The sequence below is a fragment of the Oncorhynchus mykiss genome, chromosome 15 (genome assembly GCF_013265735.2).
Source record: "Oncorhynchus mykiss isolate Arlee chromosome 15, USDA_OmykA_1.1, whole genome shotgun sequence".
Lineage (NCBI taxonomy): Eukaryota > Metazoa > Chordata > Actinopteri > Salmoniformes > Salmonidae > Oncorhynchus > Oncorhynchus mykiss.
This window is the reverse complement of record NC_048579.1, coordinates 61,278,443-61,305,823: the sequence shown is the minus strand read 5'-3', so window position 1 is coordinate 61,305,823 and position 27,381 is coordinate 61,278,443. Positions and strand designations below refer to the sequence as shown.

At 43.9% G+C, this 27,381-nt stretch overlaps 1 protein-coding gene across 1 annotated transcript; it reads right to left on the bottom strand.

Annotated features, from left to right (window-relative positions):
- Nucleotides 1–420: 420 nt before the first annotated feature.
- On the bottom strand, nt 421–27,265 carry LOC110490509 (protein SCAF11). Its single transcript, XM_021563933.2, has 15 exons — nt 27,050–27,265; nt 17,937–17,998; nt 17,656–17,801; nt 17,405–17,488; nt 17,194–17,276; nt 10,056–10,132; nt 9,927–9,964; nt 7,653–7,723; nt 7,289–7,414; nt 5,446–5,546; nt 2,899–5,073; nt 2,421–2,725; nt 2,049–2,207; nt 1,727–1,837; nt 421–1,366 (listed from the first exon to the last, which is right to left on the bottom strand). Exons 2-15 carry the CDS (start codon nt 17,956–17,958, stop codon nt 1,271–1,273), a joined length of 3,594 nt encoding a protein of 1,197 aa, XP_021419608.2. The 5' UTR covers nt 17,959–17,998; nt 27,050–27,265; the 3' UTR covers nt 421–1,270.
- Nucleotides 27,266–27,381: the final 116 nt, after the last annotated feature.

Below are 27,381 nucleotides of genomic sequence, written 5' to 3'. Positions count from 1 at the left end.
ATGACCATAACAAAATATGTCTGTCCTGTGAAACTGTGAAAAATTATGATGCCCTTTTAGTGTTAACAGCTGTTTGAAAAGAACCTGAAATTTCAGTGTGTTTTGGTGGAATGGAGTTTTGGCCTGCTAATTACAGCTACCTTTCAGTTTTCCCCTCCTCACACAGACCTCTTCCCAGACAGTCCTAGTTAAATTCTTGATTGAGAAATTGCTCTTTGCCAATAAGCTATTTATGTATATTTTCTTAAATTATTTTTTAAACAACCACAGTAAAGTACTTAATAGTTACCCAGAAATGATTTGATAGAGAAAAACAGCTGCGTTGGACCTTTACAAAATAGAAATTCTGATGTTAAAATTGATGGATGAGGTCAATAACTTTTCCATGATTGACCACAAACACACACACATAGCCAGACATGAAGCAGCTCATTTATTTCATTGCTCTCTGGTTATTTCGCAGCACATTTAACAAGTAAGGGACATGGCCGTTTTCACCTGATCTGCCAGACCCATACCGTACGCTACAAATTCACTGCTGATTGGACAACTCATCTCCAACTCTCAACCAATGAAGTCCCTGATACAATTACACTCAAAGACATATCCAGTCTACAAGCTTTGAGCTGTGACGACTAAGGATGCATTCTGATCTTTTTCCACTAATTGGTCTTTTGACCAATCAGATCTTTTCCAGAGCTGATCTGATTGGTCAAAATACCAATTAGTGGAAAAAGATCAGAATTGGGCTACACGTGTGATGCAGCCTAGACAGTCATAAAGGCAATGCACATTTACCTAGGCTTTCTCCAGAATGATCATAATATAATATTTATAAAACAAAAACAAAATGAGAAACAATGACAATACTTTTAAACTAAGAAGTAATTAGGAGGACCACGGTGGAGAAGGAGAAATTCATCATACCAGCTGGCTCCACGAGAGGGTGCTCTCCTCTGTACTACCCATAGCACCATGTCCATCTCACCAGAGAACAGGTGCTAACCTTACTGCTCCAGCTACTCTGGGCATCTATCTCATAGTAGTTCCCAAGCCACAAGATCTGCTTGAAATAACGGTCTTCTCACACTACAGTTCCCGATTGGATTATTTCTAAACAAAATATGAAATCTATAGAAAAATCTTCATTCAAGGTAAGAGATATCAAAAGTCGGGCTCCAGTCTGTCAGCCGGGAGGCTGTTACACCTGGTAGAAATTGCACTTAAGCAGATGGGCTGAGACCGTTTCCCCCTCAGCAGATGTCAGGGTTCATTTCTTGCGAGCGTGTTTGTATTTGTCCACGTAGGCCTTCACCAAGTTTGCCACTTTCCCAGAGTTCACCTCTCCACTCTTGCTGTGGCAGACCTGAAATGTAAAATGCACTCAGCAAATCAAAAAATTCTAAACAGACTGTTTTGATTTATTGGACACCCTATGAGTTCTGCTGGGTTATTTGTCTTATTTTTAATGCTCCTTAAAGCTAAGTATTTTTGATACTTTCTAAAAGTGAAGTTTTTTTATACTACTAAAATCTAAGTGTACTCCTAAAAGCTAAGTATTTGTAATACTCTTAAAAGCTAAGTATTTTAATACTCCTAAAAACTATGTATTTATAATACTACTAAAAGCTAAGTGTTCTCCTGAAAGCTAAGCAGTTTTAATACACCTAAAAGCTAAATTCAAATACCAATGTCAAAATGTTACTGGAGGTTTATAACCACTCACTTTTTCAACTGCTTTGCGTACAATCTCCTTGTACTCGTCCTTGGTGATGTCCTTGTTTTGGTAGTAGGGTTTCATGGCTGCTTTCACTTCATTGACAGCTCTCTCATGGATCTGTTGTTTCCAAAGCAGATATCAAGTTAAGAAATCTAGTTCTAATCTAATAAAAGGATCCTTAATTATCTGAGTCAGAATGCAAACACAAATCATTCACTAGCAAAGTAGCTCCCCACAGTATATACAAAACAGAAAGTTTAGGAAGCCACTTGAGAATATTGAGAACATTGCCTGGTGCTGTGGTTGTTGTTAGTGGCGGTGACATTACCTTTTCTTTCTTGGAGCTGTCTGGGGGGGCGGCCCTGCTGTGCTGGGTGGTGGAGGATGGCATGGCCATGCTGTGGGCCTGGGCTGTGGTGGCGCCACCTACTTTGGTCATGGTGGGCATGAAGGGGGCTTTGCCATGGCCTGCCATGCTGCTCATCATCTGGGAAAGAGACATGGAGGTATTCAGGGGGACAATTCCCTCCAACCGGGACACACTACTATGCAAATACAACACACTTCTGAAAGTGCTATCCCGGAAATACACTATCTACAGTTGATTGAATTAAGTATGTGAGAAGTGAAAATACTCAAACATTGATTGGGTCCAGAAGATTATATTTTGACAAAGGATACAAAATTCTCCTGTCCTTACCTGTGTTGTGCGGCTATCTGCCTGTATGGCCGTCATGCTGCCCTGCTGCAGGGGAGGTGGTGGTGGAGGTGGTGGCGGGAGGCCCTGGGCAGCTGTCACAGGGACCTGCAGGAGAGGCACTGAGGAGTGGTGGTGCATGGGGACCTGAGGAGGCATCCCGAAGGGGGGTGGTTGCAGGCTGACAGGTGGGCCTCGTGGGCCCATTGGGTAATGCAGGACATTCAGTTGGGGAGGCATGACGTTCAGGGTGGGTGGAGCTTCTCCTTGGGCATTGGGCTGGGCATTGGTCTCACTCTGAGCTGGGTCTGAATAGATAAAAACAAATATCAAGAATAATATTACCTAATGTACATCCGGGCTTTTATTACGTTTTGCTGATGCGCAACAGGCATCAGCAATACCATTTCGATATGCATGGTGAAACTAGTAACAGTAATGAGTGCATACACGCCATGTTACACAATCTAAGGGTTCTGACCTGCTGTTGACGTCTCCTCCTGCCTGCTCCAGCTGCCAGAGCCTGCACCTCCCCCTCGATCTCTCCTGGAGTAATAGTTCTGCACGTCTGCCGGGAGTGTCCTCCGCACAGCCCAGCTGGAAGCTGATGACCAGCCAGAGCGGTCCATCATCGATTCGCCCATCTCAGGCTCCTTCCTGCGGCCTCCACGGTTCTCGTTGAATCGACTGTACGCGTCGCTACCTGAATTGTTTGAGGTCCCTGAGAATGTGTTTCTGGGCTGCCAGCGGTTTTCTGCCTGCTCCCCCTGTTGGTTGGAGGTTCCGTAGGCGCCACGGCCTCGTCCTGTGCCTCGTCCACGATCTCCACCCCAGCCTTTATCTTCCCAGCGAGGGCCACTTGTCACCCTGGCCTCTGTGTCAGCACGTGCCTTCTCCATAACCCAGTCAGGATTTTCCCTGCTGGGGGAAACATCTGCAAAGCCACCGTTTTCAGAGCGGCCCGTGTCTCTGGCCGGCCTCTCGGGGAAATTCCTTCGAGAGGAGTCGCTACCCGGCCCAGCCCTCCATCCATCTCCAGTCCAGCGATTCCTCTTCCGTGGTGACTGGCCCCCTGAGTCCGGGCGCTCCGGGGACGTCCCTCTTCGGTAGGACCTGTTTCTGGACCTGGAACTAGATCTGGAACGACTCTTAGAGCGCTTCCTGTTTTTCCTCTCACGGCTATGGTCACGGCTACGGCCCATCCTGGGGGCGTCCCTCTCAGCGTCCCGTTCCCTGCTGCGGCTGGAGGGGGGGCTGCCCGAGGCCTGGCGCTCCTTGTTGCGCTCCCGAGATCTGGACCGCGACCTCCTCAACGAATCCTGCTTCGACTCTCTCTTGGGAGACCAAGTGGTGGCAGCAGAGTGGAAGCGTGACTTGCGCTGCCTGCCATTCTTCCTTTCCTCTACCTTTTCCTCTCCGACCGAGCTCTCCCGCTCCTGCCTGCTACCATTCCTCTTGTCTTCCGGGGCCTGGCTTGTGGACTCGTGAGCTGTACTTTCAGTCTCTTTTGGTGGATCAGAGGCCAGGTTGGTGCTGCGCTCACTGCTGGGTGAATCACAGTCTATCGGTATTGCTTCTGTGTCATCCTCAGACAGACCATCCTCTTTGCTGCCGGCTGCTGGTTTTTCATTTATGACATCCTTTGGATCATGCCTGTCCTCCTCGGACACTTTTGCTTCTGAGGTGCCTGAAACTTTCTGGGACGCGTTCCCTTCTGGAGAGTCACAACGAGTAGAGCCAGCGCAAGATTCAGGCTCTGCAGTAGGGCAGGGAGAGGTCTCTGCTTTCTCCTCCTCCACTGAGGCTTCATCTGATTTCACTTCTGCTGGATCGGCAGTGGCTTCCACAGCGTCAGCATCTTCCTCCCCAAGTTGTCTTGACTGCCCAGACTGGGGGCTCTCCAATGGTCTCTCTGGTGAGTTGGAAGAGGTGGATGAGTTGCTTTTCTCTGGATCTTCTATTTGGTCCGGGTGTTTCCCCCCTGCACCTTGGTCCCTGTCGGGGGAGAGCCCAGGGGTATTCAGCTCTACATCTGACGACGGTGATTTCTGGTCCACTTCCTCACCATCCTCCTCTTCCTCCTTCCCACAATTCTCTTCCTCAGAAAGATCATCATCTTCGCATGGCTGGTCCTTCAGGGCATCACAAGCAGAAGGTTCGGGACGGCCTTCCTCCTCGGTAGGGCTGGAGGTGCGCTGCACAGCCTGTGGGCTCACTGCAGTGTCTGAGAGCTGCTCCCTTTCCTCTACCTCTTTCCTCTGCTGTTCTAATTCCTCCTCCTCTTTGGCTTCCTCTTCTTCCTCACTTCCTGTTGGGCTACTGAGAACGACTTTGGAGGCCTTTTTTCTAGCTGGGGCTTTCCTCTTGGCGCTGGGCTTTCGCTGAGCTGCCCGTTTGCCTTTCCTCTTACCAGCGGCTGCGGTGCTTTTGCCCGCTTTTGTGGGTGGGTTTGTGGAAGTGTCGGAATCTGAAGAGTGGGACTGCGAAGATGCAGGGTCTTGTGTAGGAGCTTGTTCCTCGGCCCTGCTGTGGCGGCCAGAGCGCCTAGTCGTCAGGGCCTCTGTCTGTTTGGAGGGGTCTTTGGAGCCAGATCCACAGGTGCCCTTCTTCTCCTCTCCTTTGGGGCAGGTGACTGCGCAAACTCTTCCCTGAAAGACTATTATGAGACATAATCATGAATTTTAGAAGTATTGTGAGAAACTTAACAATGGTCTTATGTAGCATAAAATTAGGCATAACCTATGGATTAAAAGGTTTGGTTTTGGTGCCTTCACAAAACTGAACTCATGATGCCAGGATACTGAACAACCCACACACATGATGGAAATTATTCTGAAAAAGTATCTTACTGCCACAATGTAGGTTAGTGTAGCGAAGCAGCTTACAGTCCAGTCACCTTGCGTGATCTCATTCAAACCCTGTGATTCAAGCTAACATACAAGGTTTTGGGAGGGGGGGGGGGTATCCAAGAGGGTTCCTTTGAACAGACTCACTAAATGGTTGATAAGCATTTCAAAGCAGGACTCACCAAAATGCCCCGAGCCAAGATGTGAAGCAATAGTAGAGAACGGTGAGAGGGGTCTCAGAGGAAAGGGGCTGCTACTCCACTCAGAGGGATGGAATAACTGCCTGGGAGGGAAATATCAGATCAGAGCTTCACTCCTCACAAAAACACACTTAAAATCACTGTTTCTATTGAAATACTATCACCTTGCCCAGGGTATTTAACTCACCCTACAACCTATATAATACACTGCTCAAAAAAATAAAGGGAACACTTAAACAACACAATGTAACTCCAAGTCAATCACACTTCTGTGAAATCAAACTGTCCACTTAGGAAGCAACACTGATTGACAATAAATTGTACATGCTGTTGTGCAAATGGAATAGACAACAGGTGGAAATTATAGGCAATTAGCAAGACACATAAAGGAGTGGTTCTGCAGGTGGGGACCACAGACCACTACTCAGTTCCTATGCTTCCTGGCTGATGTTTTGGTCACTTTTGAATGCTGGCGGTGCTTTCACTCTAGTGGAAGCATGAGACGGAGTCTACAACCCACACAAGTGGCTCAGGTAGTGCAGCTCATCCAGGATGGCACATCAATGCGAGCTGTGGCAAGAAGGTTTGCTGTGTCTGTCAGCGTAGTGTCCAGAGCATGGAGGCGCTACCAGGAGACAGGCCAGTACATCAGGAGACGTGGAGGAGGCCGTAGGAGGGCAACAAACCGGGCAGCAGGACCGCTACCTCTGCCTTTGTGCAAGGAGGAGCAGGAGGAGCACTGCCAGAGCCCTGCAAAATTACCTCCAGCAGGCCACAAATGTGCATGTGTCTGCTCAAACGGTCAGAAACAGACTCCATGAGGGTGGTATGAGGGCCCGACGTCCACAGGTGGGGGTTGTGCTTACAGCCCAACACCGTGCAGGACGTTTGGCATTTGCCAGAGAACACCAAGATTGGCAAATTCGCCACTGGCGCCCTGTGCTCTTCACAGATGGAAGCAGGTTCACACTGAGCACATGTGACAGACGTGACAGAGTCTGGAGACGCTGTGGAGAACGTTCTGCTGCCTGCAACATCCTCCAGCATGACCAGTTTGGCGGTGGGTCAGTCATGGTGTGGGGTGGCATTTCTTTGGGGGGCCTCCATGTGCTCGCCAGAGGTAGCCTGACTACCATTAGGTACCGAGATGAGATCCTCAGACCCCTTGTGAGACCATATGCTGGTGCGGTTGGCCCTGGGTTCCTCCTAATGCAAGACAATGCTAGACCTCATGTGGCTGGAGTGTGTCAGCAGTTCCTGCAAGAGGAAGGCATTGATGCTATGGACTGGCCCGCCCGTTCCCCAGACCTGAATCCAATTGAGCACATCTGGGACATCATGTCTCGCTCCATCCACCAATGCCACGTTGCACCACAGACTGTCCAGGGATTGGCGGATGCTTTAGTCCAGGTCTGGGAGGAGATCCCTCAGGAGACCATCCGCCACCTCATCAGGAGCATGCCCAGGTGTTGTAGGGAGGTCATACAGGCACGTGGAGGCCACACACACTACTGAGCCTCATTTTGACTTGTTTTAAGGACATTACATCAAAGTTGGATCAGCCTGAAGTGTGGTTTTCCACTTTAATTTTGAGTGTGACTCCAAATCCAGACCTCCATGGGTTGATACATTTGATTTCCATTGATAATTTTTTGTGCGATTTTGTTGCCAGCACATTCAACTATGTAAAGAAAAAAGTATTTAATAAGAATATTTCATTCATTCAGATCTAGGATGTGTTATTTTAGTGTTCCCTTTATTTTTTTGAGCAGTGTATATACACACACTCCATCTACATACATTCATTGTGTGTGGACCAACTCACCTCGAGTTGCCACTGGCAGGAAGGGGTACAGCAACAGGCAGAAATGGGCAGTCCTGTGTTTTGCGGCTACACTGTTTACAGTCATCCTCAGACGGCTCCTCCTCGGGCACCCAAAGGGGTTCTGCACTGCAGAGTAGACAAAGGACACAATATACACACAGAAAAAGGACATCTTTCACTGGTTTTCTTTTTTTAAGTCAAAAACATTAACTTGAGATCGAAAGAGTGGATCTATTTCAACTTTGTTAGGACAATGATGATTAGAACAGGGTTTCCAACAAATTGTGAAGTACCATAAGAAGTAGTTACTGTGTCTCTGCTCGGTGAGCTGCAAATCAAAACCTTAACAAAGTGGCCTACTCACATGCACTGTGTCAGAGTCCCCATTGCTGTGCCTGTCTGGGCCGCAGACCAAGAGCACAGAGGTCCTCTCACCTAGAAAAGAGAGAAAACCATTCAGGAGGAGGCTTGGCTGTTGCAAATACCAGACAAGCACCCAGTGGGAACAAATGGGCCTATGAGGACAGGGGGCCACGTTGATACTACTTATTCTATGTCAGAGTATTATTGAAAACTCTTGGCTGAGCAAATACGAACATGGGAAATCTAAAATCAAATGTAATGTCAAATGCGCCGGATACAACTGGTGTAGATTTTACAGTGAAATGCTTGTTTACTAGGCCTTCCCTAACAATGCAGAGTTTAAACAAAGTAGTAACACAAGAGGAATACAAAACAATACACAAGCAGATATATACAGGGAGTACCAGTACCAGATCAATGTGCAGAGGTACGAGGTATTTGAGGTAGATATGTACATGAAGGCAGAGTAGTGACTAGGCATCAGGATAGATAACAATAAGAGTAAAATAAATAAAGAGTAGCAGCAGCAAATGATGTGTGAGTAGGCATGTGTAATGTCTATGTACAGTGCATTCAGAAAGTATTCAGGCCCCTCGACTTTCACCACATTTTGTTACGTTACAGCCTTACTCTAAAATTGATTAACTAGTTTTTTCCCCCTCAATCCACACACACACACAATGACGAAGCAAAAACAGGCTTAGACATTACGGCAAATGTATTAAATATAACTGAAATATATTTCCATTAGTATTCAGACCCTTTACTCAATACTTTGTTTAAGCACCTTTGGCAGCGATTACAGCCTTGAGTCTTATTGGGTATTACGCTACAAGCTTGGCACACCTGTATTTGGGGAGTTTCACCCATTCTGCTCTGCAGAATCTCTCAAGCTCCGTCAGGTTGGATGGAGAGCGTCGCTGCACAGCTATTTTCAGGTCTCTCTAGAGATGTTGGATCGGGTTCAAGTCCGGGCTCTGGCTGGGCCACTCAAGGACATTGAGACTTGTCCCGAATGCACTCCTGCGTTGTCTTGGCTGTATGCTTAGGGTCGTTGTCCTGTTCGAAGCTGAACCTTTGCCACATTCTGAGGGCCTGAGCAGGTTTTCATCAAGGATCTCTCTGTACTTTGTTCTGTTCATCTTTCCCTCCATCCTGACTAGTCTCCCAGTCCCTGCCGCTGAAAAACATCCCCACAGCATGATGCTGCCACCACCATGCTTCACGTTAGCGATGGTGGTAGATTTCCTCCAGACGTGACGCTTGGCATTGTGGGCGAAGTGTTCAGTCTTGATCAGACCAGATGATCTTGTTTCTCATAGGCTGAGTCCTTAAGGTGCCTTTTGGCAAACTCCAAGCAGGCTGTCATGTGCCTTTTTACTGAGGAGTGGCTTCTGTTTGGCCACTCTACCATAAAGGCCTGATTGGTGGAGTGCTGCAGAGATGGTTGTCCTTCTGGAAGGTTCTCCCATCTCCACAGAGGAACTCTAGAGCTCTGTTAGAGTGACCATTGGGTTCTTGGTCACCTCCCTGACTAAGGCCCTCTCTAGGAAGAGTCTTTGTGGTTTCAAACTTTTTCCATTTAAGAATGGAGGACACTGTGTTCTTGGGAACCTTCAATGCTACAGAAATGTTTAGGTACCCTTCCCCAGATCTGTGCCTCGACACAATCCTGTCTCGGAGCTCTACGGACAATTCCTTCAACCTCATGGCTTGCTTTTTGCTCTGACATGCACTGTCAACTGTATGACCTTATATAGACAGGTTTGTGACTTTCCAAATCATGTCCCATCAATTGAATCTACCATAGGTGGATTCCAATCAAGTTGTAGAAACAAGATGAACCTGAGCTCAATTTCGAGTCTCATAGCAAAGTGTCTTAATACTTATGTAAATAAGGTGTTTTCATACACACACACACACACACACACACACACACACACACACACACACACACACACACACTTGCAAAAATGTCTAAACCTGTTTACGCTTTGTCATTATGGGGTATTGTATGTAGATTGAGGAAAACAATTTATTTAATCCATTTTAGAATAAGGCTGGAATGTAACAAAACGTGGAAAAAGCCAAGGGGTCTAAATACTTAACGAATGCACTGTATGTGTGTTTGTGTTGGTATGCGTATGTTGTTTCTTAGTTGCATCGCATACATTACATATCTGGACAGTTGGACTCTAAACCCATAAAATCTTGCAAGAACCATACATATTTATTATGAAATAGATGCCCCTACAAGGGGTCTGAAATTACTAACCTTCTTCTTGCTCAACACAGAGGGGTCATCATCGCTGCCTGGGGAAAACAATTTATCTTGTTACACCTCATGAATAAAATGCCAACAAATGAGGGAAAGAGGATTTATGCGAGGAGAATAAGCACATACATTTCCGAATAAGGCCTTTGACTTTGGCTTCTGATGTCCTCTCAGTCTTCGTTCTCCTCCATCTTCCTCCTTGTTTCCTTAAAAAAACAAAAACATGTCATAAAAGGAGACTAGATTCAGCCACAGGACAATTTTTTTCTTGACCGGATGGTCAGGGGGCCAGAACAGGGGGCCGGAACTTGTAGACTGCAAATTAACTGCAAGAATCCCAAACAGATATTTGACTAAACATAATCATTTCAAACCTTGTTTACATTTTTGTGCTAAGAAAACTGTGTGTGTGTGGGGGGGGGGGGGGAAGCGCCAGTTGGGGAACCCTGGTCTATGGTTTACAAAGGATGGTGCGACAAACAAAAAACATCCAGTCAGTGATAGGTCCTGTGGGCAAAAACAGCTTGTTGATGAGGGGGTCAAGGGAGAATGGCAAGAATTGTCCAGGCTAACATGCAGGCCACAAACAGGCAAATAACGGCGCAGTATAACAGTGGTGTGAAGAATGGCATCTCGGAACACACAACTCCTGGGGACTATTTTCCTGGCACACATAAGGTCTCTTGATAGAAATTGTGCAACGTTTCCATGCCACAAAGACTTCCAGCTGAACTGGAGGCAAAGGGGGGTCCGACCCAGTACTAGATGGGTGTACGTAATAAACTGGCCACGGAGTAAATTTTAAAAAAAATTGTTAACATATGCCACTGCACTGAGGCTAGAAAACACTGTCACCACTGATAAATCTACGAAATTCGATAATTTCAATAAGCATTTTTCTACAGCTGGCCATGCTTTCCACTTGGCTACCCCTACCCCGGCCAACAGCTCAGCAACCTCTGCAGCAACTTGCCCAAGCCTCCCCCGCTTCTCGTTCACCCAAATCCGGATAGCTGATGTTCTGAAAGAGTTGCAAAATCTGGATCACTACAAATTAGCTGGGCTGGACAATCTGGACCCTCTCTTTCTAAAATTATCCACCGAAATTGATGCAACCGCTATTACTAGCCTAGCCTGTTCAACCTCTCTTTCGTAATGTCTGAGATCCCCAAAGATTGGAAAGCTGCCGCGGTCATCCCCCTTTTCAAAGGGGGAGACACTCTAGACCCAAACTGTTATAGACCTATATCCATCCTGCCCTGCCTTTCTAAAATCTTTGAAAGCCAAGTTAACAAACAGATCACCAACCATTTCGAATCCCACCGTACCTTCTCCACTATGCAATCTGGTTTCTGAGCTGGTCATGGGTGCACCTCAGCCACGCTCAAGGTCCTAAACGATATCATAATCGCCATGCAGCCGTCTTCATCGACCTGGCCAAGGCTTTCGACTATGTCAATCACCTCATTCCTATCGGCAGACTCAATAGCCTTGGCTTCTCAAATGACTGCCTCGCCTGGTTCACCAACTACTTCTCAGATAGAGTTCAGTGTGTCAAATCGGAAGGTCTGTTGTCCGGATCTCTGGCAGTCTATGGGGGTGCCACAGGGTTAAATTCTCGGCAGACTCTTTTCTCTGTATATATCAATGATGTCGCTCTTGCTGCTGGTGATTCTCTGATCAGCATCTACGCAGACAACATCCTTCTGTATACATCTGGCCCTTCTTTGGACACTGTGCTAACAAACCTCAAAAGAGCGTCAATGCCATACAACACTCCTTCCGTGGCCTCCAACTGCTCTTAAATGCTAGTAAAACTAAATGCATGCTCTTCCACCGATTGCTGCCCGCACCCGCCCGACTAGCATCACTACACGGGACGGTTCTGACTTAGAATATGTGGACAACTACAAATATCTAGGTGTCTGGTTAGACTGTAAACTCTCCTTCCAGACTCACATTAAGCATCTTCAATCCAAAATTAAATATAGAATTGGCTTCCTATTTTGCAACAAAGCCTCCTTCACTCATGCTGCCAAACATACCCTCGTAAAACTGACTATCCTACATATCCTTGACTTCAGCAGTCATTTACAAAATAGCCTCCAACACTCTACTCAGCAAACTGAACGTAGTCTATCACAGTATCATCCGTTTTGTCACCAAGGCCTCATTTACTACCCACCACTGCGACCTATATGGTCTCGTTGGCTGGCCCTCACTACATATTCGTCGCCAAACCCACTGGCTCCAGGTCATCAATAGGTCTTTGCTAGGTTAAGCCCGCCTTATGTCAGCTCCCTGGTCACCATAGCAACACCCACCTGTAGCACGCGCTCCAGCAGGTATATTTCACTGGTCATCCCCAAAGCCAACTCCTCTTTTGGCCACCTTTCCTTCCAGTTCTCTGCTGCCAATGACTGGAACGAATTTCAAAAATCACTGAAGCTGGAGACTTATGCCTCCCTCTCTAACTTTAAGCATCAGCTGTCAGAGCAGCTTACCGATCACTGTACTTGTACACAGCCAATCTGTAAATAGCACACCCAACTACCTCATCCCCATATTATTTTTACTCTTTTGCATCCCAGTATCTCTACTTGCACATCATCATCTGCACATCTATCCTTCCAGTGTTAATGCTAAATTGTAATTATTTCACCTCTATGGCCTATTTATTGCCTTACGTCCCTACTCTTCTACATTTGCACACACTGTACATAGACTTTTTCTACTGTGTTATTGACTACATTTGTTTATCCCATGTGTAACTCTTCATTGTTGTTTTTGTCACACTGCTTTGCTTTATCTTGGCCAGGATGCAGTTGTAAATGTGAACTTGCTCTCAACTGGCCTACCCGGTTAAATCAAGGTGAAATAAAAAAATAAAAGGTGGGAACAGAAAGACACCTGACAACAGAAAGATTTGGCTGCTACTATGCAAGACATTGTTTGTGGGGAAATTACCTCTGCCCTCGACTTGCAATTAAAACTGCTAAATTAATCTCTTGCACTGCTCACTTAATCAAATGTTCCAGCTGTCTTGATATCCTAGCAAGAAACCATATTGATATAGTAACGCTCCAAGAAATACACCTACTCCAAAGGCATGCAGATAGAATACAGAACCATTTGTAGAAACTGGCTGCTTTTCCATCAGCCCTAAAGGTGCATTCGTATTAATACAAACTCAAAATCACCATCTTGGTTAAGGCGAAGACCAAGACGGCAGAATCCCTTTCCTTAAAATGTATCCATAATGGAAATAAAATGTACTTTATTTATATGTATGCTCCACCTTTGTTTGATCCCAATTTTTTTGATTCTCTGAACAGCCTATTGTTAGAATGAACTGAAATCCAACTAGTTTTTGGGACAGATCTAATAAAGACCAACTACAATCCACACGCAACCAAGGCTCTCCAACATATACTCTCTGATTACAACCTCACTGATGCCCGGTGAGCACATACTCCTAAAGCAAGAGTGCACTTTCTACTCAGAGTACTCGATTTCTCTCTTATCTATACCTTTATTTTCTAAAATTAAGAAAATAGAAATTCGACGTAGTGCCTTCAGAAAATATTCAGACCCCTTGACTTTTTACACATTTTGTTACATTACAGTCTCCTAAAATTGACAAAATTATTTTCCCCCCCATATCAATCTACACACAATACCCCGTAATGACAAAGCGAAAACAGGTTTTTAGAAGTTTTTATTCAGACCATTTGCTATCAAATTGATTGGAGTCCACCCGTGGTAAATTCAATTGACTGAACATGATTTGGAAAGACACACACCTGTCTATACAAGGTCCCACAATTGACAGTCCATGTCAGAGCAAAAACCAAGCCATGAGTTCGAAGGAATTGTCCGTAGAGCAACAAGACAGGATTGTGTCGAGGCACAGATCTGAGGAAGGATACCAAAACATTTCTGCAGCATTGAAAGTCCCCAAAAAGAAAGTGGGCTCCATCATTCTTTAATGGAAGAAGCTTGGAACCACCAAGACTCTTCCTAGAGCTGTCTGCCCGACCAAACTGAGTAATTAGGAGAGAAGGGCCTTGGTCAGGGAGATGACCAAGAACCCGATGGTCACTCTGACAGAGTTCTATAGTTCCTCTGTGGAGATGGGAGAACCTTCCAGAAGGACAACCATCTCTGCAACACTCCACCAATCAGGCCTTTATGGTAGTGGTCAAACGGAAGCCCCTCAGGAAAAATAGGCAAATGACAGCCTGCTTGGAGCTTGCCCAAAAGGCTTCTAAAGACTCTCAGACCATGAGAAACAAGATTCTCTGGTCTGATGAAACCAAGATTGAACTATTTGGCCTGAATGGCAAGCATCACATCTGTTGGCAGCATCATGCTGTGGGGATGTTTTTCAGTAGCAGGGACTGGGAGACTAGTCAGGATCGAGGCAAAGATGAACAGAGCAAAGTACAGAGATCCTTGATATAAACCTGCTCCAGAGCACTCAGGACCTCAGACTGGGGCGAAGGTTCACCTTCAAACAGGACAATGACCCTAAGAACACAGCCAAAACAACACAGGAGTGGCTTCGGGACAAGTCTCTGAATGTCCTTGAGTGGCCCAGCCAGAGCCTGGACTTGAACCCGATCCAACATCTCTGGAGAGACCTGAAAATAGCTGTGTAGCAATGCTCTCCCATCCAACCCAACAGAGCTTGAGAGGATCTGCAGAGAAGAATGGGAGAAACTCCCCCAAATACAGGTGTGCCAAGCTTTTATCATCATACCCAATAAGACTCAATGCTGTAATTGCTGCCAAAGGTGCTTAAACAAAGGACTGAGTAAAAGGTCTGAATAATTATGCAAATGTGATATCAGTTTGTTATTTTTAGTAAAAATGTCTAATCCCATTTTTGCTTTGTCATTATGAGATATGGTGTGAAGATTGATGAGGGAAAAAGTTAATACATTTTAGAATAAGGCTTTAAAGTAACAATGTGGAGAAGGTCAAGGGGTCTGAATACTTTCCGAAGGCACTGTATGAGCTTGTCTGATCATCACGCTTACTACTGCCAACTACAAATGCCAGAATTCTATGGAATGCCATTAAAGGTTTTATAAAAATAATGCAACTGCATTTGCATCTCGGTTGAATAAATCACAAAAATCATCATGGGAAATGTTAACTGCATTTTCAAACAAACTGCATTTTCAAACAACCCTTTTTTTCAGACCAGGTACCTATTACTATTTCCAAAGTCAAGACAGAACTTAATTTACTGACAAGATTAAGCAGAATTTCTTTACATACCAATTGTATTACTACAAAATCCTGTGTGATCAATATACGGTAATAATTTCTCAGTATGTATTTCTTAGTGTTATTATCCTTTAGAGTACAGGTACAGTGCCTTGCGAAAGTTTTCGGCCCCCTTGAACTTTGCGACCTTTTGCCATATTTCAGGCTTCAAACATAAAGATATAAAACTGTATTTTTTTGTGAAGAATCAACAACAAGTGGGACACAATCATGAAGTGGAACGACATTTATTGGATATTTCAAACTTTTTTAACAAATCAAAAACTGAAAAATTGGGTGTGCAAAATTATTCAGCCCCTTTACTTTCAGTGCAGCAAACTCTCTCCAGACGTTCAGTGAGGATCTCTGAATGATCCAATGTTGACCTAAATGACTAATGATGATAAATACAATCCATCTGTGTGTAATCAAGTCTCTGTATAAATGCACCTGCACTGTGATAGTCTCAGAGGTCCGTTAAAAGCGCAGAGAGCATCATGAAGAACAAGGAACACACCAGGCAGGTCCGAGATACTGTTGTGAAGAAGTTTAAAGCCGGATTTGGATACAAAAAGATTTCCCAGGCTTTAAACATCCCAAGGAGCACTGTGCAAGCGATAATATTGAAATGGAAGGAGTATCAGACCACTGCAAATCTACCAAGACCTGGTCGTCCCTCTAAACTTTCAGCTCATACAAGGAGAAGACTGATCAGAGATGCAGCCAAGAGGCCCATGATCACTATGGATGAACTGCAGAGATCTACAGCTTAGGTGGGAGACTCTGTCCATAGGACAACAATCAGTCGTATATTGCACAAATCTGGCCTTTATGGAAGAGTGGCAAGAAGAAAGCCATTTCTTAAAGATATCCATAAAAAGTGTTGTTTAAAGTTTGCCACAAGCCACCTGGGAGACACACCAAACATGTGGAAGAAGGTGCTCTGGTCAGATGAAACCAAAATTGAACTTTTTGGCAACAATGCAAAACGTTATGTTTGGCGTAAAAGCAACACAGCTCATCACCCTGAACACACCATACCCACTGTCAAACATGGTGGTGGCAGCATCATGGTTTGGCCTGCTTTTCTTCAGCAGGGACAGGGAAGATGGTTAAAATTGATGGGAAGATGGATGGAGCCAAATACAGGACCATTCTGGAAGAAAACCTGATGGAGTCTGCAAAAGACCTGAGACTGGGACGGAGATTTGTCTTCCAACAAGACAATGATCCAAAACATAAAGCAAAATCTACAATGGAATGGTTCAAAAATAAACATATCCAGGTGTTAGAATGGCCAAGTCAAAGTCCAGACCTGAATCCAATCGAGAATCTGTGGAAAGAACTGAAAACTGCTGTTCACAAATGATCTCCATCCAACCTCACTGAGCTCGAGCTGTTTTGCAAGGAGGAATGGGAAAAAATGTCAGTCTCTCGATGTGCAAAACTGATAGAGACATACCCCAAGCGACTTACAGCTGTAATCGCAGAAAAAGGTGGCGCTACAAAGTATTAACTTAAGGGGGCTGAATAATTTTGCACGCCCAATTTTTCAGTTTTTGATTTGTTAAAAAAGTTTGAAATATCCAATAAATGTCGTTCCACTTCATGATTGTGTCCCACTTGTTGTTGATTCTTCACAAAAAAATACAGTTTTATATCTTTATGTTTGAAGCCTGAAATGTGGGAAAAGGTCGCAAAGTTCAAGGGGGCCGAATACTTTCGCAAGGCACTGTACATGTGGTATAAACTAAGTGTGTAAATTAACATGTATATTGTACCTGTAACTCCCACCTCCAACAAAAAAATGACAAAACAAATAAAAACGTGGTAAAAAATGAATATAATAATGCACCACAAAGTGACTGCCATTAAGCTGCACACTGTTTGAATGCTCCCCAAGTTTAAAGACAACGTTTCGACCACAAAGGGTCTTTGTCAGGTTAACTCTGCAGCAGGGCAACCTTTTCACTAACGCAAGACCTCTACTCACTTTAACAAACAGCCACTGGCTTCTGGGTCTGTGCAGCCACACTTCTCTGGCTCTGATTGGCTGACTCTCTTCTTCACAGGAACCTGAGATTCACATCACAACTGAAGTCACAGCACATAAATTCTCCCTGCATAGTGACTAAAGTTATAATATAGCTTGTGAATGACATTTATAAATCGTGAAACATAGAAGGTAGCCAGTGGAGACTTACCGTCACACATCCCAGCACAGCGTCACGTTTGTAGACAACATTGAAAGGCTGCCTGTCCACTGGGCAAGATGGAACTGCCTGCAACTTAAAAACAGACAACAAAAAAAACATCAGTCCACACACATTTTAACCATGTATCGTCTCCTGAGCCTCACCATGGCTTATCACAATAGACAACTTGCCAGTTGCAGCACTATCTGTTGCCAATGAGAGTAATGTGCCTAGGGGGTAGGACAGTACATGGTGCTTACCTCTGCCCATCTGAGGAGGCAGCTGAGGCAGAATAAATGGCAGCAGCTGTCGGGCATGGCCAGGACACAACGGCCCAGGGCGCCCAGGCAGATAGGACACCGCTCCGCCTCTTCCGGCTCCGGGTCTCCCTCTGGGGTCTGTCCGTCTGACAACCAGAGAGAGGTGGCACAACAGCTTGTCATTCAAGAACAAACTTGAGGGTAGAGACGTTTAAATTAAACCATGGTGCCAAAGCCCACTGAAAGATCTTTTTCATGATGACTGGCTGGCAGTTACTTACCATTTCCCGATTCACCCGTCATCTTTGGCACTGTTGCTTTGTCCCTAATGACCAGATGACCCCTGGAAATAAAAATGTATGAGAGATTCTTGTTAACAACCCAGTCACAGTGCCATCATTTAATTACATTGAACTTGAGATGTGTGTGTAACCAAATTGTCAATTAAGTTTTCCATAGACTTTAATGCATTATTTACACAATGGACATCTTAATCCTTAAGAGTCTATTGACACACCTGTCCGTTTAAACTAGAGATATCAGTATTTTTACATGGCCTGCGTCGCAATCCACCACATCCGACTATGTCGGCCTTCCAAATCTGCGGTGGAAGGTGGCTGAGCTATAGCTGTGTTTGCCAGACCACGAGACATCCCAAAAATCTGTCTTCTCACGAAAACGTCTGTAGCATTCGAACGGCCTACAAACTATTACTACTCTATGGAAAGGGGAGACTCTCACGAACCCAGCAATGTTCTGTTTTTTTAGGTCTCACTGCTTTAGTAAGAACTTCTCACTTGTAAGTAATTGTAAAATAGATTTCTGGGGGTTGTATATTTTTTTTATAGGTACTCAAATGTATCTATCCCATTGTCTGTGAACATCTAATGATACCCGGTCAGCCCATAATTTAAATGCATCATCAATCATACTTGGCTTAAAGTCGCCGTCCATTACAATTACTCGCAGGTCGGTCAGGTCTGTTTAGATGCCTTTTATTTTGGTGATCTTTGTCCAGATCTTTATAGTGTTATTTATACAGGTATTTTCTATCTTCCGAGTGTGTATATTGATTGTCCTGATAAATATAGTTGCACTTATAGTTTTTCCATTTGGTGGATTCCATTTAGCTGTTGATGCCGGGTTTATCCAAACAAAAAATGATTTTAGTTGGTCACCTATATAATAATTCATTAGGTTTGGTAATGCTAGTCCCCCTGCTTATTTACCTTGTTTGATTGTTTTAAGTTGGACACAGACTGTTAATCCTCTCCATATGAATTTACTCAGGAGTTTATCCCACTGTTTAAAAGTGTTTGGAGTAATAGTTTTTGATAGATTCTGGAACAGGAATAAAAAATCTTGGGAGGACATTCATTTTAATAGTTTAAATTATTCCTGTTATTGTTAAAAGGCACCAATGTACATATTTGTAGGTAGGTCCTGTTAAACTCGTTTCCCAGAATTGCAAAGTCAAGTCTTGGGGGATAGTAATCAATAAGTATTTCAGTTTATTTTGATCCCATTTAAGTTTAAACTTAGTTTTGATGTCTTGGGATATTGGTTGACAGTAATTAGTTCTGATTTCCCAGTATTTAGTTTGTATCCAGATACAACATATTGTTTTATTTCATCCATAGCGGCGGGAACTCTAGAGAATAATGTACCATTTACCCTTATTCTGACATTTGGTGTTTTGAACATCATTTGCTGCAAGTTCAGGAAAGTTTCACTAAAGTATTATTTGTTTCTGCATCTAGAGTTAGCATAAGCAATTAGTTTTTTCTTGAGCGTGTTCCATTCCATTATTTATTTCTATGAATTTAACTAGGCAAGTCAGTTAAGAGCAAATCCTTCTTTACAAATGACGTCCTACCCCGGACAATGCTGGGCCAAATGAGTGCCTCCGTATGGGACTCCCAAACACGGCCGGATGTGATACAGCCTGGATTCAAACCAGCGACTGCAGTGACGCCTCTTGCACGGAGATGCAGTGCCTTAGACCGCTGCGCCAATCACATTAAACGTTTGCCTAACATTATCGCTCAGAAGTCTGCTGGACACAAAACCCATTTGCTCAGAGTTTATGATATCTGGGATTATATTACTTAATCTATTTGCAAAAATTGATGTAAGCAATTTTTTTTCGCCGTTCAGCAACAATATTGGTCGATACGATGCACATTCTGCTGGATCTTTACCTTCTTTATGAAGAACAGTAATAATAGCGGAGTTCCAGGTTGGTATGTACTAGAGGTCGACCGATTAGGATTTTTCAACGCCAATAGCGATTATTGGAGGACCAAAAAAAGCAGATACAGATTAATCAGCAGTTATATATACACATACAGTGCCTTGCGAAAGTATTCGGCCCCCTTGAACTTTGCGACCTTTTGCCACATTTCAGGCTTCAAACATAAAGATATAAAACTGTATTTTTTTTGTGAAGAATCAACAACAAGTGGGACACAATCATGAAGTGGAACGACATTTATTGGATATTTCAAACTTTTTTAACAAATTAAAAACTGAAAAATTGGGCGTGCAAAATTATTCAGCCCCTTTACTTTCAGTGCAGCAAACTCTCTCCAGAAGTTCAATGAGGATCTCTGAATGATCCAATGTTGACCTAAATGACTAATGATGATAAATACAATCCACCTGTGTGTAATCAAGTCTCCGTATAAATGCACCTGCACTGTGATAGTCTCAGAGGTCCGTTAAAAGCGCAGAGAGCATCATGAAGAACAAGGAAAACACCAGGCAGGTCCGAGATACTGTTGTGAAGAAGTTTAAAGCCGGATTTGGATACAAAAAGATTTCCCAAGCTTTAAACATCCCAAGGAGCACTGTGCAAGCGATAATATTGAAATGGAAGGAGTATCAGACCACTGCAAATCTACCAAGACCTGGCCGTCCCTCTAAACTTTCAGCTCATACAAGGAGAAGACTGATCAGAGATGCAGCCAAGAGGCCCATGATCACTCTGGATGAACTGCAGAGATCTACAGCTGAGGTGGGAGACTCTGTCCATAGGACAACAATCAGTCGTATATTGCACAAATCTGGCCTTTATGGAAGAGTGGCAAGAAGAAAGCCATTTCTTAAAGATATCCATAAAAATTGTTGTTTAAAGTTTGCCACAAGCCACCTGGGAGACACACCAAACATGTGGAAGAAGGTGCTCTGGTCAGATGAAACCAACATTTAACGTTTTGCATTGTTGCCAAAAAGTTATGTTTGGCGTAAAAGCAACACAGCTGAACACACCATCCCCACTGTCAAACATGGTGGTGGCAGCATCATGGTTTGGGCCTGATTTTCTTCAGCAGGGACAGGGAAGATGGTTAAAATGTATGGGAAGATGTATGGAGCCAAATACAGGACCATTCTGGAAGAAAACCTGATGGAGTCTGCAAAAGACCTGAGACTGGGACGGAGATTTGTCTTTGAACAACAAGACAATGATCCAAAACATAAAGCAAAATCTACAATGGAATGGTTCAATAATAAACATATCCAGGTGTTAGAATGGCCAAGTCAAAGTCCAGACCTGAATCCAATCGAGAATCTGTGGAAAGAACTGAAAACTGCTGTTCACAAATGCTCTCCATCCAACCTCACTGAGCTCGAGCTGTTTTGCAAGGAGGAATGGGAAAAAATGTCAGTCTCTCGATTTGCAAAACTGATAGAGACATACCCCAAGCGACTTACAGCTGTAATCGCAGCAAAAGGTGGCGCTACAAAGTATTAACTTAAGGGGGCTGAATAATTTTGCACGCCCAATTTTTCAGTTTTTGATTTGTTAAAAAAGTTTGAAATATCCAATAAATGTCGTTCCACTTCATGATTGTGTCCCACTTGTTGTTGATTATTCACAAAAAAATACAGTTTTATATCTTTATGTTTGAAGCCTGAAATGTGGCAAAAGGTCGCAAAGTTCATGGGGGCCGAATACATTCGCAAGGCACTGTATATATACACTGCTCAAAAAAATAAAGGGAACACTTAAACACAATATAACTCCAAGTCAATCACAATTCTGTGAAATCAAACTGTCCACTTAGGAAGCCACACTGATTGACAATAAATTTCACATGCTGTTGTGCAAATGGAATAGACAACAGGTGGAAATTATAGGCAATTAGCAAGACACCCCCAATAAAGGAGTGGTTCTGCAGGTGGGGACCACAGACCACTTCTCAGTTCCTATGCTTCCTGGCTGATGTTTTGGTCACTTTTGAATGCTGGCGGTGCTTTCACTCTAGTGGTAGCATGAGACGGAGTCTACAACCCACACAAGTGGCTCAGGTAGTGCAGCTCATCCAGGATGGCACATCAATCAATGCAAGCTGTGGCAAGAAGGTTTGCTGTGTCTGTCAGCGTAGTGTCCAGAGCATGGAGGCGCTACCAGGAGACAGGCCAGTACATCAGGAGATGTGGAGGAGGCCGTAGGAGGGCAACAACCCAGCAGCAGGACCGCTACCTCCGCCTTTGTGCAAGGAGGAGCAGGAGGAGCACTGCCAGAGCTCTGCAAAATGACCTCCAGCAGGCCACAAATGTGCATGTGTCTGCTCAAACGGTCAGAAACAGACTCCATGAGGGTGGTATGAGGGCCCAACGTCCACAGGTGGGGGTTGTGCTTACAGCCCAACACCGTGCAGGACGTTTTTCATTTGCCGGAGAACACCAAGATTGGCAAATTCGCCACTGGCGCCCTGTGCTCTTCACAGATGAAAGCAGGTTCACACCGAGCACGTGACAGACGTGACAGTCTGGAGACGCCGTGGAGAACGTTCTGCTGCCTGCAACATCCTCCAGCATGACCGGTTTGGCAGTGGGTCAGTCATGGTGTGGGGTGGCATTTCTTTGGGGGGCCGCACAGCCCTCCATGTGCTCGCCAGAGGTAGCCTGACTGCCATTAGGTACCGAGATGAGATCCTCAGACCCCTTGTGAGACCATATGCTGGTGCGGTTGGCCCTGGGTTCCTCCTAATGCAAGACAATGCTAGACCTCATGTGGCTGGAGTGTGTCAGCAGTTCCTGCAAGAGGAAGGCATTGATGCTATGGACTGGCCCGCCTGTTCCCCAGACCTGAATCCAATTGAGCACATCTGGGACATCATGTCTCGCTCCATCCACCAACGCCACGTTGCACCACAGACTGTCCAGGAGTTGGAGGATGCTTTAGTCCAGGTCTGGGAGGAGATCCCTCAGGAGACCATCCGCCACCTCATTAGGAGCATGCCCAGGCGTTGTAGGGAGGTCATACAGGCACGTGGAGGCCACACACACTACTGAGCCTCATTTTGACTTGTTTTAAGGACATTACATCAAATTTGGATCAGCCTGTAGTGTGGTTTTCCACTTTAGTTTTGAGTGTGACTCCAAATCCAGACCTCCATGGGTTGATAAATTTGATTTCCATTGATAATTTTTGTGTGATTTTGTTGTCAACACATTCAACTATGTAAAGAAAAAAGTATTTAATAAGAATATTTCATTCATTCAGATCTAGGATGTGTTATTTTAGTGTTCTCTTTATTTTTTTGAGCAGAGTGTATATATATATATATATATATATGTAATAATGACAATTACAACAATAGTGAATGAACACTTATTTTAACTTAATATAACACACCAATAAAAATCTATTTAGCCTCAAATAAATAATGAAACATGTTCAATTTGGTTTAAATAATGCAAAAACAAAGTTTTGGAGAAAAAAGTAATATGTGCCATGTAAAAATGTGTGCTATGTAAAAAAGCTAACGTTTAAGTTCCTTGCTCAGAACATGAGAACATATGAAAGTTGGTGGTTCCTTTTAACATGAGACTTCAATATTCCAAGGTAAGGTTTTAGGTTGTAGTTAATATAGTATTTATAGGACTATTTCTCTCTATACCATTTGTATTTCATTAACCTTTGACTATTGGATGTTCTTATAGGCACTATAGTATTGCCAGTGTAACAGTATAGCTTGTGTCCCCCTCCTCGCCCCTACCTGGGCTCGAACCAGGAACACATCGACAACAGCCACACTCGAAGCATCGTTACCCATCGCTCCACAAAAGCCGCGGCCCTTGCAGCGCAAGGGGAATTACTACTCCAAATCTAAAAGCGAGTGACGTTTGAAACAGTATTAGCGCACACCCAGCTAACTAGCTAGCCATTTCACATTGGTTACACCAGCCATTAGGCTGATAGGCTTAAAGTCATAAACAGCACTGTGCTTGCAAAGAGCTGCTGGCAAAACGCACGAAAGTGCTGTTTGAATGAATGATTACGTGCCTGCTGCTGCTCAGTCAGACTGCTCTATCAAATCAGACTTAGTTATAACATAATAACACAGGAATACGAGCCTTTGGTAATTAATATGATCGAATCCGGAAACTATCATTTTGAAAACAAAACGTTTATTATTTCAGTGAAATACGGAACCGTTCTGTATTTTATCTAATGGGTGGCATCCCTAAGTCTAAATATTCTTGTTACATTGCACAACCTTCAATGAATGTCATATTTACGTAAAATTCTGGCAAAATAGTTCGCAATGAGCCAGGCAGCCCAAACTGTTGCATATACCCTGACTCTGCGTGCAATGAACGCAAGAGAAATGACACAATTTCACCTGGTTAATATTGCCTGCTAAACTGGATTAGTAGTTATAACTAGTGATTATGATTGATTGTTTTTTTATAAGATAAGTTTAATGCTAGCTAGCAATTTACCTTGGCTTCTACTGCATTCGCGTAACAGGCAGGCCACTCGTGGAGTGCAATGGTTAGAGTGTTGGACTAGTTAACTGTGCGGTTGCAAGATTGGGACCCCTGAGCTGACAAGGTGAAAATCTGTCGTTCTGCCCCTGAACAAAGCAGTTAACCCACAGTTCCTAGGCCGTCATTCAAAATAAGAATGTGTTCTTAACTGACTTGCCTAGTTAAATAAAAGGTATAAAAAAACATGTATTTTTTATTTTAAATAATCGGAAATTGGCGCCCAAAAATACAGATTTCCGATTGTTATGAAAACTTGAAATCGGTCATTCCGATTAAATTGGTCGACCTCTATGCCACAGGGTTCAATTCTCGGGCAGACTCTTTTCTCTGTATTTATCAATGATGTCGCTCTTACTGCTGGTGATTCTCTGATCCACCTCTACGCAGATGACACCATTCTGTATACTTCTGGCCCTTCTTTGGACACTGTTAACAAACCTCAAAAGAGCGTCAATGCCATACAACACTCCTTCCGTGGCCTCCAACTGCTCTTAAATGCTAGTAAAACTAAATGCATGCTCTTCAACTGATTGCTGCCCGCACCCGCCCGACTAGCATCACTACTTGAGACGGTTCTGACTTAGAATATGTGGACAACTACAAATATCTAGGTGTCTGGTTAGACTGTAAACTCTCCTTCCAGACTCACATTAAGCATCTCCAATCCAAAATTAAATCTAGAATCGGCTTCCTATTTTGCAACAAAGCCTCCTTCACTCATGCTGCCAAACATACCCTTGTAAAACTGACTATCCTACATATCCTTGACTTCAGCAGTCATTTACAAAATAGCCTCCAACACTCTACTCAGCAAACTGGATGTAGTCTATCACAGTGCCATCCGTTTCGTCACCAAAGCCCCATATACTACCCACCACTGCAACCTGTATGCTCTCGTTGGCTGACCCTCGCTTCGGCTCCAGGTCTTCCATAAGTCTTTGCTAGGTATAGCCCCGCCTTATCTCAGCTCACTGGTCACCATAGCAGCACCCACCTGTAGCACGCGCTCCAGCAGGTATATTTCATTGGTCATCCCCAAAGCCAACTCCTGTTTTGGCCACCTTTCCTTACAGTTCTCTGCTGCCAATGACTGGAACGAATTGCAAAAATCACTGAAGCTGGAGACTTATGTCTCCCTCACTAACTTTAAGCATCAGCTGTCAGGGCAGCTTACCGATCACTGCACCTGTACACTGCCCAACTGTAAATAGCCCACCCATCTACCCCATCACATTATTATTTATTTTTGCTCTTTTGCACACCAGTATCTCTACTTGCACATCATCATCTGCACATCTATCACTCCAGTTCTAATGCTAAATTGTAATTATTTCGCTACTATGGCCTATTTATTGCCTTACCTCCCTAACCTTACTACACTTGCACACACTGTATGTAGATTTTTCTATTGTGTTATTGACTGTACGTTTGTTTATCCCATGTGTAACTGTTGTTTTTGTCGCACTGCTTTGCTTTATATTGGCCAGGTCGCAGTTGTAAATGAGAACTTACCTGGTACCTGGTTAAATAAACTTCAAAAAACAAAAATATACACTGTCAAAGTGTACATAGCCAGTTGATAAGTCAACGTCTGCTTGGTGAGTGGAGCAACGGGAAGGTTTGTACAGCTGAATGCATTCAACTTAAATGTGTCTTCCGCATTTAACCTCTGAATCAGGAAGCAAAACAACACCGTCCAGTGAAAGCCAGAGCAAACGGGTTTACCACAGTGGCAAGGGTACCACAAAAGGCCTTGCTTAGCCAGTCTGTCAGCTCTGACTAAAATACAGGCAGGTCTGGACAGAGGCAAAAAGATTCAAATTAAATGGGTTACACTGGTCACTGAAGCCAACACTCTCTACCATGTCAAAATAACTAAACGTTAACTAGCCATGTTCTAGCATCCAATGCCATCTTGGATTCTTTAATTTACCAGCTAGTCAGCTAGCTTCCTACCATTTAGTAAATTTGGCGAGTTGTGGTCTTGTATTTTATTTTCTGTCCAGCTAGCTAACCAAATACCTCGCAGCTAGCTATCACGTAAGTTACTATTTAATTTAGTAAACATTATGAAATGCCCTGCGGTCGCTGACAATTTAAACTTTGATGTGGCCCATGTGTGATGTAACATGACCCTTCAACTTATACTATTAGAAGTGTGTACTAGTCCCCCTCAAAAGTCAACTAACTTGTTTCGCTGGCTAACTAGCTACTTGTTCTTTCTACTAGTTTGATAACTAAGTTAACTAGCTAGCGTTAGCTGGCTAGTTTGCAATTCAGATAACGGTAACAAGATGGTCATGATCAGGCGCTAGTCAGTTAATTTACCTCACTACTTTTGGTTGATATAGGCTAGTCAGCTGTTAGCTAACGTTAGCTGGCTAGTAACAACGTATTTGTATTTAGGTCAGTAACAAGAAACAAACATGTTCATAGCTAGCTAGTTAATTATTCAACTTGATTGGCTAACGAGACTGGTCTGGCCTACAGTACAGACGCTATATTTGCCACGATAACAGCTACCTAGCTAGCAGCTAACGATATATATTTTTTTGCTAACGATACGTTTGCTTGCTAAATGGGTTAGCTAGCTACGTGTTTGTTGACTTACCCGAAGCTAAATCAATAGCTAAAAAATTGGCCTGGTTGTTTATTTTTTTGTTGTCCCACTTATTTCCGTGTATTGGTTAGTCTCCAAAGCTAGACGAGAACCTGAACATAGCCGGATAGATTGCACTGCTAACTCGTTATACATTTAAGAACGTCTCGGCCACATGTCTGAAACCTGTGAAGTTTAAAAGGCACCGCACAGTGTCGCTGCAATACATTTTACACTAGGGAAGAAATCCTTCAACTGTTTCCGGTCCCAGATATAACCGGTATCTGTTTTGTAGCCAATGAAATTAAAATATTTTCAAGAAAGCATTGATATTTTCCTTGCCT